The sequence below is a fragment of the Falco punctatus genome, assembly GCF_963210335.1.
Source record: "Falco punctatus genome assembly, chromosome: 1".
Classification (NCBI taxonomy): Eukaryota; Metazoa; Chordata; class Aves; order Falconiformes; family Falconidae; genus Falco; species Falco punctatus.
Genome location: NC_137580.1, coordinates 80557317 through 80574601, shown reverse-complemented (window position 1 = coordinate 80574601; position 17285 = coordinate 80557317). Strand labels below are relative to the sequence as shown.

General features: G+C 37.9%; 1 protein-coding gene across 4 annotated transcripts in view; it reads left to right on the top strand.

Annotated features, from left to right (window-relative positions):
- The window catches only part of FSTL5 (follistatin like 5), a 324611-nt gene extending 309083 nt beyond the window's left edge, over positions 1-15528 (top strand). For all 4 annotated transcript variants that reach the window (XM_080370936.1, XM_080370934.1, XM_080370935.1 and 1 more), the window contains one exon: positions 8881-15528. In XM_080370936.1, coding sequence (XP_080227062.1) covers positions 8881-9583 — 703 coding nt within the window. In that variant the 3' untranslated portion in view covers positions 9584-15528. The remainder of the gene's footprint in view (positions 1-8880) is intronic.
- Positions 15529-17285: the final 1757 nt, after the last annotated feature.

The following is a 17285-nucleotide window of genomic DNA, read 5'->3' as shown; positions in this document are numbered from 1 at the left end:
TTCGGGTTAACCATTTTGCAGTAGGTTAGGGAAATAGGATAGTGATACTTATGGTAACTATTTTTTGCAAAAAGAATGATATGAGTCATGGGTTTACTGTTCACGGTTTTTGTGGTACATACAGGCTTACAGTTCCATAAAACTAGGACCAAATCCTATTTTTAAATATATTTAAAATGCTTTAAAGATACTTTAAAAAATCTGGTCTTGAACTTATATTGTGAGACAATAGGAGAACAATAATTCATGACATGCTGTTAACTTAGTAATTATAATTATTCTGCTCTTAAAAATGTGGGTGGGCTTTTCCATTAAAATTAGGAAAATAAGTCACTCATCCATATGAGCTTCGCTTAATTTTTATTTTTTTAAAAATGCATTTTGCAATCAACATCTTTTAGGATATTCTTTGTCTTGTTTAAGTTAGTTTGGTCAATTCATTTTTATCTACCATTTTTATATACCTTTGTCTGGGTTCTGTGAAGCTCATTAGCTTTTATGGAAAGCTAATTACTCCCTGTGGCAACTCCCAGTTGGCAGCTGAGCCCACATCCTAGCAGGAGCAATGGCTACTTTGGAAGGAATTTGAACGTGATGTTACATGGCATGGCATGTCCCTTCGGTCAGCTGTGCCAGCTGTGTCACCTCCCAACTTCTTGTCCACCCCCAGCCTACTCATGTGGAGGGCAGAGTGGGGAACAGGCAGCCTCGAAGCCGTGTGAACGCTGCTTAACAGGAACTAAAACATAGCTGTGTTATCAACACTTCTGTTCACATATCTAAAATACAGCACCATACAGGCTGGTAAAGAAAAAAATTAACTCCATCCCAGCCAAACCCAGTGTACTACTCATACAGAAAGTGCAATAGAGTTGCAAAGTATTATTATTCCTATTTCTCTTAACTATTTGTTACAATGTGTGGTTGAAAAAAAACTGGGGTTAAAATTGTTATTATTCATTCATATAGAATGAGTGAAGAAAGAAACCATCTCAGATTTCACAGTTCTAGCATTTACTCCAATTAAAGTGGTATGCTCAGAGGCTAGATTCCCAGTTGCATTAACTGTAAAATAAACTATTGGAAATGTGAAGATTTGCTGTCATATCTTGCAAGCCTGTGTTGGGCAGGGTCCCGAGATGCACTCTGACCTTTCTGTGCTGTCTGATACTGTGTGTGACTTCACTGCATAGAAAAGACATGAGGGTTGGGATTCTCATAAATATTAATCAGGGATTAATGAACACTGGGAGGCTTCTGCATATCAATCTATATGAGAGGAAACTTTGCATTAAATACACCACCATCTATAAAGCATTTGGTAAAAGTGAAGGTACTCTCAGGTATCACTTGTTATTTTCCAACAGCCTAATCGTAAAGCCCAGGCTAACAGTACATAGGTGACAGGCAATTTCATCACATGATCATGAATAGCTGTATTTTTTTTTAATCCTTTTAAAAAAATAACTGGTTTTGAAAATTTATAAGATTATGGTAGCTGTGGGGGTTGAGCTCAGCTATCCGTAGAAGACAGAGCAGTAGTGCAGACTTCTTTACTTGGATTAATAGCTTTATTTTACTTTGAATGGAAAAAAAAAAAAATCAGGATAGTGAGAGCACAGCCCATACACTTGCTGATTTGGTTTACCAAGATGTCCAACAAAACTCTCTTACTAATATCTATTTTGTGAAATGTCCCTGTTATACTGGGCCTATAAACACCACTGGAGGACAACATTTTGTTACAGCTCTGGTAAATAACACTTTTATTACATACAGCTTTTTTGGGTTCCCCAGTTCTACTCACCTGTGAAATCCAAAGCTGCCTTTAACATTACTGCCTTGCAATACTGTTTTCTGACAAATCTGGTAAGTACTATTTTTGTACAATTGCTTTTCCCTCTTCATCAAAAAGATGAAGGTCAACCTGGTAATGGAAGCAGAGTTGATAATCTGACACTGGCATGCTGAGAAGGTTCTTAACATTGGACAGTAGAAGTGTAGACATTCACTTGGTGGTTAGAAGGCAGCAATCGGGTTATTGGACGGTGGGCTACGATTTAGTTGCAACTGATCATTGCTGTGTGCAAGCAGGTAACTGTTGTGAAGCAGGTCTCTGTGTTCTATCACTGTTCCTCCAACCTTTCCACCATGATCCGTCATATTTAGATCAATAACCCTCAAAGGGATGACCATCCCAGCCTTACAACATCTTTCTTCCCAAGTGAAATTATAGCTATTATAGTTGTGTAGTTGTAACATTACACAAGTGATTCACAAACTTCCTGACTTTGGAGACCAATGTATTGTCAAGGGGGCCACTTATTTTACAGATATATGTGTGTATATGAAAGATCAGTAGCTGTAAAAGTTACTAATAACTCATGTAAAATTCACAATTAATTAAGACCAGAAACAGTGTAAAACTAATTTTTAAAAAAACAGCTTTTTTTCTGTACAGTGGATGTAAAAGTGTAAACCTCAGATCTGCAGAAAGAGAGATTCCTCTGCATATTACTTTTTTTCTTGTGTGTGTGGATAAGCCAAGATATTGTGTCAAAGCACAACTAATTTCAGGAGATTTTAAACAATTGGCTGTTAAAATCTTGGCATCAAATGACTGAGTGCTATAAGATTAAAATCTACTGTATGTATGCAAGTTTTATTGTATTAACAAAGCCAAAAATTTGGTGTTTCATATATTCACAGGCTAGAGGAGACCACAAGAACATCTTGTCTGACTTTCTGTGTATACTATAGGTTTTAAACATTTCAAATAGTCATCCAGAGATTCAGATAACAAACCTGATATTTCTAAATCTACGTCTACTTGAGTTTGGCCAAACCTTCCAAAAAAGAGCGTAGTCTTTACCTGGAGATTTCCACCATAGAAAATTAATCACTTCTATAGTAGTTTGTTGCAATGGTTTATTATCCTCATTGTTAGAAAAAATTACCTGTTTCTAATTTAAATTTGTCTGGTTTCAGTCTGCAATCATTATTATAATTTTTCTTTGAAATTAAAGAAAACATTACTAAACAGTACATTCTCTCTGTTCAGGTATATATATGTTGTAAATCATGTCTCAATTACGTATTTTTTAAGCTGAATATATTGGACTTTCTCAGACTCTTGTTTAAAATCAATGTCTCCTTCCCTTAAAGAATTTTCAGATTTTTTCTTACCTCTAATTTTTTAATATTGCTTTTTAGAAGGGCAGAAATTTACTACTACTACTACCACCACCACCATAAAGCATTCTTAATTTGGTCTCCTCAGTGTAGAATACAGATATAAGACTGTTGTATTATTCTTAATCACCTCTCTCTATATTCCTCCAAGGACTGTACATGGACTTTGGGGTCTTTTTTTTTTTGACTCATCAGACTCAGATCTCATATTGACCTCATGTCTGCTATGATTCTGAAATCCCTTCATAGTCACTGCTTTTCAGGATGTTGTTCTCTATGAATGTCCAACACTCCTCATTCACATGTGAAGTTGCTCCACTTTACGCTTGGCAATGTTTGAACACATTTTTCTTAAATGAGCAACTGAATAATACAAGGAGCAACTTTCCTGTCACTATTTACAACCTTGGTGTCATGGACATATATTCACATCCAAATTGCCTGAAAATTTTGTGACATGTCAGAGTTGGTACCAAGGAGAAGCAAAACTCCCCTACAAAATGTTGATTCTGCGTTGACAACTGCTTTTTATTGCAGACAAATTATTTTTCCTTGAGGGTATCAGGTTTTATTCCAAGAAAGGTATGCCTTCCTGATACTCAGTTACATTCAGCAAGGTTTTCCAAAAAAAAAAAATAAGTTAAGCTGAAAAAGTTCATTTTTCTATAAACCCATGTCAACTGCATTATGTTCATGTTTTTCTGTAGTTGGTTCTCATATCTTCTATTTTATTATTTCCCCGGGGTATGCATCAAGCTATTCAGCTTAGCTGGGATACCTGCCTTTATCTTATGAATGTTTCAACAACCTTCATCTAGACTTTCCTAATTTTCCTGTTATTCTGAGATTTATTAAGATGTTAAGAGATAATCAACTCTCAAAATTATCAGGAATGAATTATCTGACCTAACAGGTATGTGTTCCTATAAAAAAAAAAAAAAAAAAAAAAAAAAGAGTTTATCATCTTTCTCAGTTGCTAGTGGCTTGCAAAATACTTCCTCATCTTTAGGTAAAAAAAAGTATAATTTCGCATTCTTTGTGGTTTTTGTTGTTGCTTGTTCTTTTTTATTTTGATTTTGGTTTTACTTTTTGCAGCCATAGTTCTGGTTCTGGGGATGGGTAGGCCCTTCGAGAAGGTTTACCAGCTTCCCACTTTGGATCTTCTCTCCCACCCACTTCAAAAAGTCTGTCTAATTTTAATATTAAAAAATGTTTTGACATTTGTATATTCTTACTCAAAATTATATATTTTAGTTTTCTTGCTCCTGTCTGTCTTTTTAGGACCTCAGCTGCAATGGTAGCCTGTAGCCTGATCAGTTAGAAATCACACTGGGCCTCAGATAACCTGTATTTTCACACAGACGTTGCCAGCGGATCATTATATAGCCTTAGGCAAGGCCTTCAGCTTCTTTCCTCGTCTGCTGTAATATTTGTAAAGTGCTTTGAAATCAATAACTAAAAGCTGCTGCTTAAGTTCAATGTATTATTCTGCTCGCATAGCTGGTCTTTTAGTGTACCCAGCTCCAAAACCATCACCTTCTAGGCTAACCTCACAGATATGTCTGAAGTAGTGGGTTTTTAAAGATTGAACCAGAAAACACTATAAAGCAAAAAGTCTTTAGCATGTTAACATTACAAGAAAGTAGAATTATATTTTTCCAGGGCTAGAGAAATGGCTACTTGAAGGAAGGGAGGGCTTATCTCACAAAGCTGTGTTTTCAAATTCAGAAATAAGAGAACACAACAAATAACATGGATAATTATAAATAATTTGAAGTCTACAAAGTTAGGAAGATTTAAAAATACGAAAATGAACAATTGTAGAAAAAAAATACTGTATTAAACTGCTTCTTGCACACTTTAAACATAAGATACATTGTTAATGGGTACTCGGGTATAGCTGATGGTCAGAATATGTATTCTGACATATATATATCTATATCCTATATATATGTATAGCTGCTGCAGCAGGAGGTTATAAAATCAAGCTATCTTAATAGCTTCAGAGTAAGGGACAGTAGATCTCCTAAGCGCAACAAATACAGCATCGTGGTAAGGTTATTGCAGTCTTGAACACAGTTTATTTATTTTTTAAGTAAACTCAGTTACTAAAGCTGAAGCCACTACTTCAGTTGCAAGAACAATCTATCCAAGATACTGTAAGATTTTTACTTGTGGCTTTAGGTCTGGGAACTAAATGTTATAAAGAGATAGATAAAACTGCACAAGAAACTAGAATGCTTGGGACATTATATGTTATCATCTGCTTTATGTTTTAAAATGTTTGCCGATTTGCTGTAGAATAAAGATGTGATTAACCCTGAAGATCTGGGGTCCCTTACTATAGAAAAACATCCTTTTTTTAGATCTGCCTGTTCTAGTGGGAAAGTTTATATCCACATTCTGCTCTGGCTCCTAAACTATTTCATTCATACCAACCAGGTTAATCAACAGGTATTATTTTAAGCATTTAAATGATTCCACAATAGCTACATTCATCTTAATGACATGCATGCGGGAATGCTTCTGCAACCTCTTACCTGGCAGAATTTAGGGGATCTGTCTGGCAGAAGGTACCACCAGCTAATGAGAAGCTAGGGGACAAACCCATGGCAGCATCCTCCTCAGTGGGGAAAGCTAGCTGTCAAGTGCGAGTCTTTCCATGCCTTCAACTGATCTAACACTTGGGGAAGGTATGTAAGACATTATGTTTAATTGAACTTTGGAGAACATATTCGCTGTTATCAAATCAAGAGTTTTATTGCAACCCGAGTTAACATAAGCTGAATGTATTTGTGGTTCAAAAACATTATGCTGGGAATAATATTTGAGAAGCAAAGATCAATAACATATATTCCTCTTGAAATCAATTACATTTAAATGCAAAAACATCACATAGATTTATCATGAACACTGCTTAATCAAGATAAGTTAGGCAGATTTCTTTGGATCAAACTGATTTAAATCCTTCATTTTAATAGTGATTTAAATTAGCAGGTAAGCCTTGCTGATATTCTTAGTATTCATCAATTTATGTTACTGAATTAGTCTTCCCAGAATTTATCAGTTAAGTGACTCTTAGACAAATTTCTCCATGCTTGGATTAGCCAGTGTAATATTTGTCCCATGTTACACTGTTCTACAATAATCACAGGTTCTCCCACATATCCAGTTTCTCCCTCTAAAAACGCGCTAATCTCTCTTGCATGTACCACCCATCTCCCTGCACAGCATTATGTCCACTTTTCTCCACGTTCCTTCTCTACGTTTTCTAACCTGCCACCTGTACATGCAAAATGGAAGCCATAGGATGAATTCTTGCCGAGCTGACCCCACGCTTCCCTCTGCCAAAGCACAGTTATCCTCCACTCAGCCACCCACTGACAGCACATGAACCGCTCCGCATGCACCGCCTGTGCTCCTCAGATATGCCCCATGGATTCCAAAGCAGTAGCACTGGAGTAGGGCAGGGATGAAGAGTTTTCTGTGTGTAATTCTGCATGTAATTTTTGCATGTAATTACCCAAACTTAGCTGTAGTAGAAATAAGGCTGAAGATTGATTATACACAATAAACTTGACAGGTCAAGAAGTTTGGCCGAGTTTATATTGCATATAATATCATCTCTAACATTACTTTCTGTATTTGTATTTGTTGCTTTTATGCTTTCTGAGTTTTTAATGCTTGATTTAGCAACCTAGATATTTCAGTTCTGTTTTGCGTTTGGTATTAATGAAGCCAACAGTGATGACAATATCTAGCCCTCAGTCAATTCTCATCCAGACCAAAGTCCTTTTAAGATGCATTGGGGGTTTTGGTTATTGTTTTTCAGGAATAAATATTAAGTAGCAAATATGTTGAAGTCATTGTCCAGAATATTGTGAATGCTCTCGGACAGTTCACTGATCGTTGCTTTACATTGGAGACTGTTATGTAAAAGATAATCAATAAGCTAATTCTCTTGTCCTTCTGTAACCACTGCTCATGTGTATAACATTGGTTATTTAACACTGAGGTATACTGTAAACATTTGAAATGTCAGAATGCTGCTTGCTATTTAATGTCTTCTATTACAGGATGATTCTGTACATAATACAGTACAAGTTTGTTTCTCATGACCAACAAATGCTTGCTACACAATAACAGAATCAAGAATCAACAACTTTATGCCTGCCCAAAAAGGCTGAGGAAAGGACATTAGATGGCCAAAACAGCTAAAAATCAGGTTTTGCTTGATGATCCTAGTCTTCCTCCATGACAAAAAACCAAACCTTGTGAATGGAAAAGTAGCAGTGATTGTCAAGTTCTCTTGCATAATTTTTGTAATGGCTCACTCAGCCTTTTTCTAAGCAAGACAATTTAATTCAGATTACATATAAGTGACTGAACAATCAAAGACAAAAATGATCTCGTTATCAGCTCAATGCATAATTGTGGGCAGCCTGATTCATGCTGCCCCTTCCTTTGGTGGGAGCTGGACCAAATGATAGCTAGAGGTCCCTTCCAGCTGAAATAATTCTGTAGTTCTGTGATCCTATGGTACTGAAGCAGTATGCAAGAACTTTGGGGCTAAAATTAAAAATGTCCTTATATCAATTCAGTAGGAAATGCGAATACCGTTCACCCTGTCTCATGTGGGAGGAGCTGGCTGAACAATGTCCTGAAACCTTTTTGCCTGTTACTTTGGTGGTTCACTGATTAGTATATATATTGAGGTTGCAAGGTATTGTGTGAAATTTTTCGTGCTATTTTCAGCTCAATTGTTGGAACATTCTAGCCATCATAGTTTTTTATATCAACAAGATATGAAAGGTATTTTTAGATTATATATTCTTAGGATCAAAGATTCAGTGGCAAATGTTAAGAAATGTGCCAAAGGAAAGCAGATGTTCAGGAAAAGTGCTGTGAAAGCTACTTGGATAAGCAAAACTAATATACTTTCACATGACTCCATAATATTTAGAGTGGTGGGGTTTGCCTATATACAGTCAAATGATCGTGCAGTCAGAACTTATATGTTAACATTAGAGAACAGTCATATAGCTTATACTTAAAATGTTACAAACATTCAGCTCTAGGATTTTAAAGTTTAGCCATACTATTCATGTTCAGTGAAAATTCCTTGATGTATGGAAAAGCATAAAGGGTAATTTAAATTGTAAGAAATATGGGCCTTGGATGGTTGGGAGGCATAAACCTAAATCCTTTTATGATATTCATGAATTACAATGAAGAAGATTCAGATAATTATCTGAATAACAATGAGTGCTAGGTTAAGTTGATCTTCCCAAGAAAGTTGAAGAAATATATGAAGTGAATTAAAATATGTGGGATGTACTATCTATTGATGCTGGATCTATTTCTCCTACTTGGCTTTTGTAAAAGTTGTAACTGAATAGATAGCTGAGAGTAATGTTTACCTTTCCCCTATGTCAGTAGGAAAAAATACTTTTCCATCAATCAGTTTAATGTTTTTTAGACTTTTTATTTGATGCACTCTAAATTACAGTTACAAGAACACTAAAAATTAAATGTTATAAACTGCTTAATATCTGGAACATCTGAGGCTGAGATACATAGCAATACACCACTGCACATAGTAACTCATCTACTTTGCTTAGAATGGCTCTCCCCAGTTGTACATAGTGCACACAGTAGCTGACTTTGATTTTGTGCTTTTCCTTCCAGGTTTGGATTTATTCTTCATAAGGATGAGCCTGTGCTCCAGAAAATTGATCTAGAAACTATGTCATACATCAAGACAATTAGTTTAAAGGATTATAACTGCATTCCTCAGTCACTGGCTTATACACATCTCGGAGGATACTTTTTCATCTGCTGCAAGCCTGACACCACTGGGGCTGTCCTGCCACAGCTCATAGTGGATGGCGTTACTGACTCAGTGATTGGGTACAACGGCGATGTAACGGGCACGCCACATATTTCTCCCGATGGACGCTACCTTGTCAGCATTGATGATGCGAAAGGTCTCATGAGGATCCAGTCCATAACAATGAGAGGAGAAATACAAGATGCATTTGACATTCACACTAATTTGCACATATCTGATGTAGCTTTTCAGCCATCATTCACTGAAGTTAATCAATACAATGTCTACTGTAGCTCCAGCACACAAACTGATGTTCTCTTCATGGAGCTCTCCTCTGGCAAGGTTAAGATGGTGAAGAGTCTGAAGGAGCCTGTCGAGGCAGGCGAATGGCCTTGGAACAGTAAGAATCGTCTTATTAAAGACAGTGGCCTTTTTGGTCAGTATCTCATGACACCTTCCAAGGAATCTCTGTTTATCCTGGATGGACGGCTCAATAAGTTAAATTGTGAAATCACTGAAGTTGAGAGAGGCAACACAGTAATTTGGGTTGGAGAAGCATAAAGATCTGTTAGATATTTACCGAATTAATAGTTTTACAGTACATTGCACTTAAATTACATGTTATTCAAATGTACACAATTTTAATTTTAAATTGTTAGACCCTTCTATACCTGTAAATTCTTTGACTTGAACACAATTTGAATCAACTTCTACATAAGAGTTACTAAAACAATGGCTATTCGATAATGGTACTTCTTATTAATTGTCAGCTAAGATTGTGTTCTTTGACTGAAATCACAAAATATTAAAATTGATTATAAATGCCATACGTTATTTTAAAGGAATTAGGAAAAAACCACACCCAAAAGCTTCAGGGAATTTTATTTGATACTTTGCATTTGTAAATGGAAGACTTAAGTACGGTTCAATTATTGGTTTGGTTTGCTTCAGACACAAAATAAGAGCTGTTGTGGAACCTTTGACTCCTTAAACTGAAATTTTATGTCCTGTTCTGTCCAGTCCACTGTTCAATCTTTTTGTGCCTTGAAGCGAAAGTCTCACATGAAAGGTAAAACATAAAAATTGTATAATATATTCCCACTGTGGCTACAGGATTAGCTGTCATTGGAAAGAAACTTTTTGGTATCAAATTTCTAGTCTCAAGTTGTGGAACATACATGGGGAGAAAAAAAAGGAGAAATTATATTTGCAGTGTTTTCTGATCACTGCAATTTGAGGAGTTTATTTTTATGGCAAGTCTTAGTTGAGAGAGCTGCTTGCAGAAGCTTAACCTTTTTTTAGAAAAAAACAGATGTTAGGTTTTTCAGCTATCACAGGGCTTCATCAGCAAGGAGTTTCAGTTCACTAAAGAGAAATATTGCACTTATCCTTTCAGAGGAAACCACATTCAAAAACCTGGCATCACAAAGCTTCACTTATATCATCAAGGAAACTGTTACTTAAAAACAAACAAAATGTATTTCAAGAAACTAAAATTGCAAAGAGCTGATGTCTACAACCAATAGATAACATTTTTGCTTATACATTGTACCATTGATCCATATTTGTTAAACCATTAGGTTAGCTCAACGGGTTTTCTATTCCATGCACCCAATTGGATTAGTGCAAAAAACAAACAAAAACTTTGTATTTTTTATAGTTTGTTTACTTAGAATTCTAATATTAACAATGGTTAAACATGTAAATGGGAAAAATAAGATTCCCAGAACTAGAGTAACAAGGCAGTAGGATCAGAAAGCCAGCAGTAAACAACTATCCAGACTTAGAGCAATGACTTAAAAGTTTGGGAGTATTTTTATTTTTATTATGTTTTTGCTAAAGAATGCTTATAAGCTCTTAAACTGACCTCCATTTACTGAAGAAGAAATATCTTTTTTTAAACAAAATTTTACTGCAATTTAGATTGTGTAAAATTGCTTAGAATCTGGAATTTTCTAGCATTGCAATCTTGTGTGCATTTAGCATCCTGCCCTGTGTGGTACAGTAGATCTCTCTTCAGCTTGAGCAAACCTCCTGATAGGTAGATATAACTAAGATAAGAGTTTGATTACATTTCTAGGTACTGAATCTGTTTTCCTTTATCACAACTTTTCTCCATTGTGAACAAAGAATCATGTAATCTGTCTGCTACTCAGTTAGTTGCAGTAGTCTGTCTCATGCATTTTTCTTCTGTAACTTACACCATGTGAATGTTCTGTATGTAGAAAATGCTTGACAAAAGGAGAATAAACTCCATCAGTTTTAAAGAGTCCTGACTTTGGTGAGTGCTCCAATGTAGCCACACAGGGGTGGTGTGTAACACAGACTTCTTCTGAAAGCAAGGTAGAAGGAAGTTTATCTGCCTATTACTAGGGTTTTTTTGTATATATATATATATGTATATATAAAATATACAACGTGAAAAGAAAACTTTTTAGAAGAGCTTAACTAACTGGAAAAGTTTCCTTTGGCTGCTACAAAGAAAAGGTCATCTATTCATCAATTAAGCACAGAGTAATTAGAGTATCGACAGAGGTCTGCTCTCACGGCCAGCCCCTGGCGCCAGCCTCCAGCCTAGGAGCTGCACAAACACACAAGCGCCCACCGAGCACCGCAGCAGCAGAGCGGAGGCGCTGCCTGGCCAGGCTGCTCGGTGCAGGTGAGTTGGCGCTTCCCATGCCCTCTCCTTGCCTAACCAATAACGTTAAAGAATTGAATCTCATGACGATGGTGAGATTACCTTGAGGGTGAAAGCTGTCCTGTGTTGTGTGTGATCTCTTCCAGTCTGTTCAAGTCCAAGTTAGTGGTCAGTTTTGGCAGCAACTTACTCTTTTGTATTAGCAACATCTGGCAATAGGAAAAGCTTTAGAACTTGAATAAACTATGTTGATCATTACATGAAATAGGAGACCAATATCTCCATTAATAAACTTAACAGATTTAACAATATCAGTAATATCACAGTATAGTACAGAAACTGTCCTCATTTCACAATTCTCATTTGAAACCAATATCTCTGTTCCCACCCTAAGAATATCTCTGACTCACGTTAAAGCAGTTCAGTAAAGGGCTGTTGCCAATTCACTGTATTTTGTGTAGCTAGTCCGGTGTTCCAGCTCGAAGACCAGGGTTTATTTCTTTCCCATTGCTATGGAACAGGTTTCTGGTGTCCAGGAGTTGTTTGGTTCCATTGAATGAATGAAAAATCAAACACTCTTCAGCGTTTCAATTTTCCCTTAATACAAACTCAGATGTAACAACGGTTGGCTTCGAGTCCTGTCGTTCCTTGTTGCTGTTGGAAGCAGAGGCAACAATTGCCTTCTCTTAATTCATGGTAAACACTCATGTTTGCTTTCACAGGCTCTTACAAACTTTCAAGATTTAGGATTTTCTTACGAGAATACATTAAAGTAGTGGAAGGTAATGGGAATGTAATGGAAGAAGCCAAATGTGCCAAGTTGTGTTACAGCTGCTGAAAGTCTACACTACGTTCCTGAATGCTAACAAATTTGAGAAGCACATGTGGTGAGGACGGGATGGAGTGCTCTTTACCAGGGATTATGACGATAGAGCTGCTTTTGCTAAGGTATTAAAAAAATATATATTTATGAGACATAGAATCATAGAATGGTTTGGATTGGAAGGGACCCTAAAGACCATTGAATTCCATGCCCCCGCCATGGGCAGGGACACCTTCCACCAGACCAGGCTGCTCCCAGCCCTGTCCAGCCTGGCCTTGGGCACTGCCAGGGATGGGCACCCACAGCTGCTGTGGGCAGCCTGGGCCAGCGCCTCACCAGCCTCACAGAAAAGAATTTCTTCCTAATATCTAATCTAAATCCACCCTCTTTCAGCTTAAAGCCGTTCCCCCCTCTCCTGTCACTACATGCCCTTGTAAAAAGCCCCTCTCCAGCTTTCTTGTAGGCCCCTATTAGGTACTGGGAGGCTGCTAGAAGGTCTCCCTGGAACCTTCTCTTCTCCAGGCTGAACATCCCCAACTCTCTCAGCCTGTCTTCACAGGAGAGGTGCTCCAGCCTCTGATCAGTTTTGTGGCCTCCTCTGGACTCGCTCCAACAGGTCCATGTCCTTCTGATGTTGGGGGCCCCAGAGCTGAACACAGCCCTTCAGATATGGGGTCTCATGAGACCAGAGGTGCAGAATCACCTCCCCTGACCTCATGGTCATGCTTCTTTTCATGCAGCTCAGTATATGGTTGGCTTTCTGGGTTGCAAGCACACATAACTGGGATATGCTGAGCTTCTCGTCCACCAGCACCCCCACGACCTTCTTCTCAGCACTGCTCTCTATCCATTCACTGCCCACCCTGTGTTGATATGGGGGGATTGCCCCAACCCACGTGCAGGACCTTGCACTTGGCCTTGTTGAACTTCATGAGGTTCACATGGGCCCACCTCTCAAGCCTATCAAGGTCCCTCTGGATGGGATCATTTTCCTCCAGCATGTTCAAAAGGCTCTGTCAGGCTATTTTAAGAGTCACCAAAAGAAAGAAAAAATGGTGCAAAAGTGAAAAGAAATGTTGCTTTTCCCTTCAGTTTGGCAGTAGACATTTTCAATAGTCCATGCATGAAGGTAATCTTTTAAGCTGCTCTTCCATGCTGATAAATAGCTAGTTATTTGCTGCACAACTATATGGACGCATAAGGAATTAAACCCAGAGATTTCCTAAGTTTCTTTTTTATAAGCTAGTAGAGATTTATATTTCAAAGTATGGTCTTGCAGTTTTTAACTTCTTGCATGTGGTCTATCTGTCTTCATTTGTGTACTTTCTGACTGCTTGGTTTATAATATCAAATTGAGAGAAATTGGTAAGCAACTGCATGAATAGGTAAACTGATATCAGAACAACCCCTTCAGTGCAACTAATTGTATTTCCCATAAACAAATTATTTCGACATCTAGACGCATGATGCCAAAAAGTTCATAAATTCAAAAATAAGATCTATGCAAATACATAAGAAATATATCTTGTATATGCATATCTTTAAAAGTTTCAATGGAAAAAATCATTAAATGAGTTTCAAAGAACCCTGCGTATTTTTGTAAGTGGTATCAATGAGGTTAAAAATGTCATTTTGAGATTTTATTGAGCCTCCTTCTCACACCATATCATTAGGACTGTTAAATACATGTTAAAGGGCATCTGAATATTTAAGACTATCGTGGTAGCATTTAGATTTTAAATAGTGACTCTTCATCAGCAGTTTCAACTTCTTTCAATTAACAGAATATTCTGAGCTTGAATGCGATATTTCTTTGTGCTATTGAACAGCTGTTTTGTTATACAGAGGTAGTGTTTGCATTTCAGTTAGAAATCAAGTATGCCTGAATATGGATTACAGAATAGCAGATTATGAATGTTGTATTAAGAACATAACATAGTTACTACATCATTTTTCCTACTTACCACAAGGTACTCGGTTTGATTTCAACTGAAAGAGCATTGACAGCTTAATTGGGACATATATTTTTACCTAATGAAACACCAGGGACAGGATACTTTGAAGATTAGTTTGTTAATGAATTGGAAGGTCTCAAATAATTCTAAACCCCCATATGATTGCCAGTCATCTGTACTCATTTCCCCCTTTTTCATGGTATTTTAAACTGAACACCTGTAATGCATTTCAAGAGCTTCTGGAAAAATGAATCCATTAGTTGCTACAGGAACATGCTTAGTGAATATTATAACAATTCAAAATTCTATTAACTAACATTTTCACCTATTGTCCTTATTCTGCCAATCAACCCTAGGAAAAACCAATACAGATGGATAAGCTTTGTAAACTATTTTATAGGTCAACAGATTCCAATGTTGTCTGATTTAACTCCGTTGTATAAATGTGTGGATTTGAACCAGGCTGTGCTTATTGGGGACCAGTGCTGTCACCACTGGATTGGGTACAAAAAGGAGGAAGCCTTCACCCACTCTTCCTGCATCCACGTTTTCAAAGAAAAGAAAGGCCACATCTTCAAAGACTGTAGATGGCTGTTTTCAGCTTTCTGAACTTGGATTCAAAACAGCGGGAGGCACCTTCCAGCTGTTCAGTAGCAAACTGAAGTCATAGCAGGGTCCTACACCCTGTGCCAGTTCCATTAGCTACCTCCGGACGGTCTTTTTCATCCTCTGCCTTTCCAAGCTCTGATTCTGAGGCACTCAAGAGTTTCCACTGACACAGGGGACTCCTAACAATAAGCTCAAGAAAACCACTTAGCAGCAATACCTAACCCTAAGGCACTTCTGACTCTAAATTAGTTCTAAGTACTCCAGCAGCATGTATCAACCAGCAGCAATGTGACCTGACAGCACCCTGTTTCTGCCAGGTTGTGGCCAATTTCAGAGCTTCACTGAAGGAAATAAACTCAGAATAAATATTTTGGAAAATGAAGAGAAAAAGAAAAAAAAACAACAAACAACAAAACAAAGCAAACAAACAACCAAAAAAAAAAACCCAACCAAAAAAATACCCCAACACCCAAACCTTCCTTGTTTGCACAAGTAACCAGAAAAATGCTTAAACCAGGGATCAATATAAGAAGAATAATTTTCTTTCCTTTAAAACACCTTTGTAAAATACTGGACTGTATAGGATTGTTATCACAAGCTTATTTTCTACATTTATATAAAAAATCCTCCAAAACTGTACCAAGTTCCATGTTAAAACAGTGAGGGCTTCCAGCATTAATTTAATCATGACTATGCCAATTGTTGTGGTACAATTCTTTGCCTTCAATAATTCCACTGCTTCTTTGATAATATTTTCCAGACTGAATTGTCACAATTTCTCATAATTTTTTCCAGTGAAGTTAGACAAATACTTGATCACCATGGCTGTTTTCATAGCTGTTCCAGTTGAAATTCGGCTTTCTCAAATAAAGGTGGCCCGCCTGCCTGAAAGCATTAATCTGAACACAGGGAAGAGCTGAAACCCCAGTTTCCATTTTTGCTGGTGTTGTGGTTTGGCTGGGATATTTTTCATCTTAGTAGTTGGTACAGTGCTGTATTTTTGGATTTAGGATGAGAATATTGTTGATAACACATGATGTGGCAGTTGTTGCTAAGCAGTGCTTACCCTAAGTTAAGGACTTCCCAAGTTTCCTGTGCTCTGCCAGCAAGCAGGTGCACAAGGAACTGGCAGGCAGGGCAGCCCTGACCTGAACGGGCCAGAGATGTTCCACACCAGGGGATGCCAGGCTGAGTATATAAACTGGGGGGAGCTGGCCGGGAGCAGCCAGTCCCTGCTCGGGGACTGGCTGGGCATCGGTCAGCGGGCGGTGAGCAACTGTATTGTGCATCACTTGTTTGTTTGTTTGTTTGTTTTTCCCTTGGGTTTTATTCTTCCCTTTTTCTTTCTCCTTTTCTTTACAATTATTATTACATTTTACTTTATTTCAATTATTAAATTGTTCTTATCTCAACACACAAGTTTTACCTTTTTTATGATTCTCCTCCCCATCCTGCTGGGTGGGCTGGGGGTGGGCTGGGGTGTTGGTGAGTGGGCAGCTGTGTGGTACTTCAGTCACCAGCTGGAGTTAAATCGTGGCTCCTGGCAACCCTCTGAAGAGCTGAGGTAAAGGGGCTTGTTCAGCCTGGAGAGCAAACATCTTCAGGGGGGCTTAATAGCAGCCTGCTAGTACCCGTGGGGAGGTTGTAAAAATATGTAGCTAGATTCTTCACAGTGATGCGTAGCAGGAGGACAAGACGCAACAGTATGAAATGATTTAAGAGTTTCAGACTGGATATAAGGGAAAGCTGTGAGGACAGCCAAGCGTGGGAGCAGGTTGCCCAGAGAAGCTGTGCAGTCCCCATCGTTGGAGGTTACCAGCACCTGGCTGGATTATGCCCATCTAAGCTTTAGCTGAACTGGCTTGACCAGGGTGTTGGACTAGAGATCTGCCATGATCCCTTCAAATCTGAATTATCTTGTGATTCTATCACCTGGGACTGGAAACAATAGCAATCTTCATTTGTTTCAGTTGTTTAAGTTTCTGGCTCAGCTTGCGCAGCAAGTATTTAAATGTACTTTTGCAAATGAAAAACCCAAGTGTTAAGGTTAGGCTGAAATATGGCCTGAGCACAACTCAACAAGTAATTATGTTTTGGCACTTTAAAATCCTTAGCTCTAAACATCTTGTCTTGTATTAAAGGTATTGTCATTTTGAAATCTGGAATACGTTTCTTGGCTTCCAGGCAACCCCAGGCTCAGGGTAAGTGCTCCTTTCTGACTACCCGAAGAGCAGTGGT